General features: G+C 42.7%; 1 protein-coding gene across 1 annotated transcript; it reads right to left on the bottom strand.

Annotated features, from left to right (window-relative positions):
• Window positions 1-516, bottom strand: LOC306936327 (S-phase kinase-associated protein 1-like; the record flags this gene model as incomplete). The annotated part of the gene is made up of 1 exon (XM_079519815.1): window positions 1-516. One exon carries the CDS (start codon window positions 514-516, stop codon window positions 1-3), a length of 516 nt encoding a protein of 171 aa, XP_079375941.1.
• Between the last annotated feature and the right edge of the window lie 2,272 nt (window positions 517-2,788).

The raw sequence follows: 2,788 nt of genomic DNA, 5'->3' as shown, positions 1-2,788 counted from the left end.
TCATGTGATGTCATGACGATAATCGTCTCCCCCTCTATTGTCTTGACACCACCGGTTGTCTTCGTGTACCCTGTCTTCTTCCTCCTCTGTTAAGTCATTTTTTATGTTAAATGTCTTCCTGAGCTCCTCCGTGGTTTTGCCTTTGATCAAGTTGGACACCCACCTTAAGGTAACATCTAACAATCCTTGGATGTCTAAATAGTTGGCAACCATGATAAGTTCAAACAGGGTGCCCTGGTCAACGTCGAGGAACTTCTGAACCCAAACAGAGATTTCATGTGTCCCCGTCTCCCTGTCCTGGGGCGGAGGGGGGTTGTCTTTGTGATGGGTGAACCACTCGATCACCTTCTTGAGGATAGAAGTGTTTACATATGGGAGAGGAATTGGGTCATCATCTCCTTCATCATCCATTCCCAAATCTTCTAACATAGTCTTGATGACGACAGATTGCTCAGCCATTTCAACAGGCATTTCGAAGATTTCTCCGTTGGCACTTTTCAACTTTATTTGGGGCATAATTGTGAATGTTTATAGTCAACTCACCGCTAAAGTCAATAGCCAAAGACACAGATGTGTAACGTGCAAAAGACAATCACTGAAACAAGAGCTCAAATATTCTATTCGAAATATTAGTTGTGGCTATAAACTCCTGTAGTCAAGGCTATAAACTTCTGTAGTCATGGCTATAAAGCTGAGAGCTGTCCTTTTATACTGTGTAAGTCTGCTGTCAGAGTGAAGTCAGAGTGATGTGTCATTATTCCACTGTCAGAGTGATGTCGTCATTCCCATTATACTCTCTGAGGATCCAAGTGATGGCGTCAGTGTTGGTATGCCCATATATGGGTATTCAGGTAATGTAGTCTCGATGGACGGTCCCATGCAGAATGACACTATACAGTGTCCACATGAGCACACAAGTGCTCTTAGGACAGCTCTCTTTCCAACATTACTCTGTTGTTCTTAATGTAAGAGTACATATAGAACACATATTTTAAGAGGGTTTAGAGAGAGAGAGAGAGAGAGAGAGAGAGAGAGAGAGAGAGATGCATCCTAACTGAAAATAGAACAAACAACATTTCCACTGCATCCAAAATGTAGAATGTTTTTGCCTTCTGGAGGCTTTGCTTGAACAAAAATAAAAACAACGTATCACCGTGCCCAGTCAATCAAAAATCTTTATTCTTGATGATCAAGCTTCCAAAAAAGGGCTAATTTAAGTTTAAAATGTACACCAAAAAACAGACATTAATTAACAGCGACTGGTGATATACACACATTTCCAACGTAATTCACAGGCAAATTAAATTGCTTGATAATTAAATATAATAACAAAAGCACAGCCACACAATCTCAGTTAAATTGCCCTGGGCTACCACTGTAATAGGTAGCCTATTATGTATGTAAATTGATGCTGCAAATAGTGATAATGGTATGTATAACCTTTTATACAGCACTCTCTAGTGGACATGCTATGTAACTGCAGTGTAAACATATGCCTGGACCAATTTCCTTAGCATACAAACACAGGTAGGAGTAATTGAGTTCCACTTATTTCACCCATAGGACTTTGTATTGTAGATCCAGTGCATTGCTTCCATAGTTTCCTGTGATTTCATTGTATGGCATCGGTTACTCATTTCATACTGTAGGATTAGTAAGGCAAGTAGCCGCCTACATAATTCCAAATAAATGATCCAGGAACTCTATGGAGGTTTTACTGTATGGTTAATGCCTACCTGTATGATTTATTAGGGTGCTGTCCAGACAATGTGCCCAGCCCATACAGCTGGAATATTCATTGGGATAGGCCTACAAAAGCATAGATATAAAAACCTAGACACCTCATTCGCCGCTGCAGTTCATTGGAGCGATGTATCTTACGGAGGCCGCCATATTGAGCTCCAATATGGCAGAGGCCACGCTGCCACTCAAAGTTACTGGTCAATCACAGCGCGTCTTTTCTGGGACTTGTCAGAATCGTGGGTGCGTTCAACGAACGCATCTACTCACTGGGGAGGAAGTAGTCTCGCGTGGCCAGACTGTTGCCTCTCGACAAAGGACGTAAGGAGGAAGTGATGCTACTGGTGATGCTACTGAGGAGGAAGTGATGCCACTGAAGAGGAAGTGATGATTCTGACAAGTCCTGGAAAAGACGTGGCAGCGTGCCGTGCTAAGGTGCCGTGCCTCCGCTATATTGGAGCTAAATCCAATATGGCGGCCGCCATACTTTACATATGCCCCAGAGCCGGAGGAGGAGGAGTCTACCTTTTTATGACTTGGATGAGCTACATGGCATGGATCTAGCCCAGCCAGGGTCCTGACCGAGGTCAGATATCTCCTTGTAGGACTTTCTTACACAGAGGTCAGGGTTCAGGGGTCACTGGTTCTCAATGTCGAGTTTGGTGACCACCAGGGACCACAAATGGAACCTTAAGGCTCTGTACACTCTCAGAGCTACAGTAACGCCGTTACAGTATAGATTGTGGTTTCAAAGGTATGTATGGGTCCATTTGAATCCCTAGCAGTGGACCCCTAGTGGGCCCCGGGCCAGACGTTGAGAAACAGTGCTCTTCTACACACCACGCCAGTCTACTCCTTATTCTCCCACGGAATTACTCTTATCTATTTGATCCATTCATCAAATTTGACAACATCTTTTAACGATAGTATGCACATTTTACAGTAGCTTTATTTTTTGTTATTGATAGATAGATAGATAGATAGATAGATAGACAGACAGGTGCTCATTTATATCGATCAATAATTAAGAAATTGAAAAAGACAGCTA

This window comes from Electrona antarctica, assembly GCF_951216825.1.
Source record: "Electrona antarctica genome assembly, chromosome: 14".
NCBI classification, from domain to species: Eukaryota; Metazoa; Chordata; class Actinopteri; order Myctophiformes; family Myctophidae; genus Electrona; species Electrona antarctica.
The sequence above is the reverse complement of the archived record's forward strand: the minus strand, read 5'-3'. Positions and strand labels throughout refer to the sequence as shown.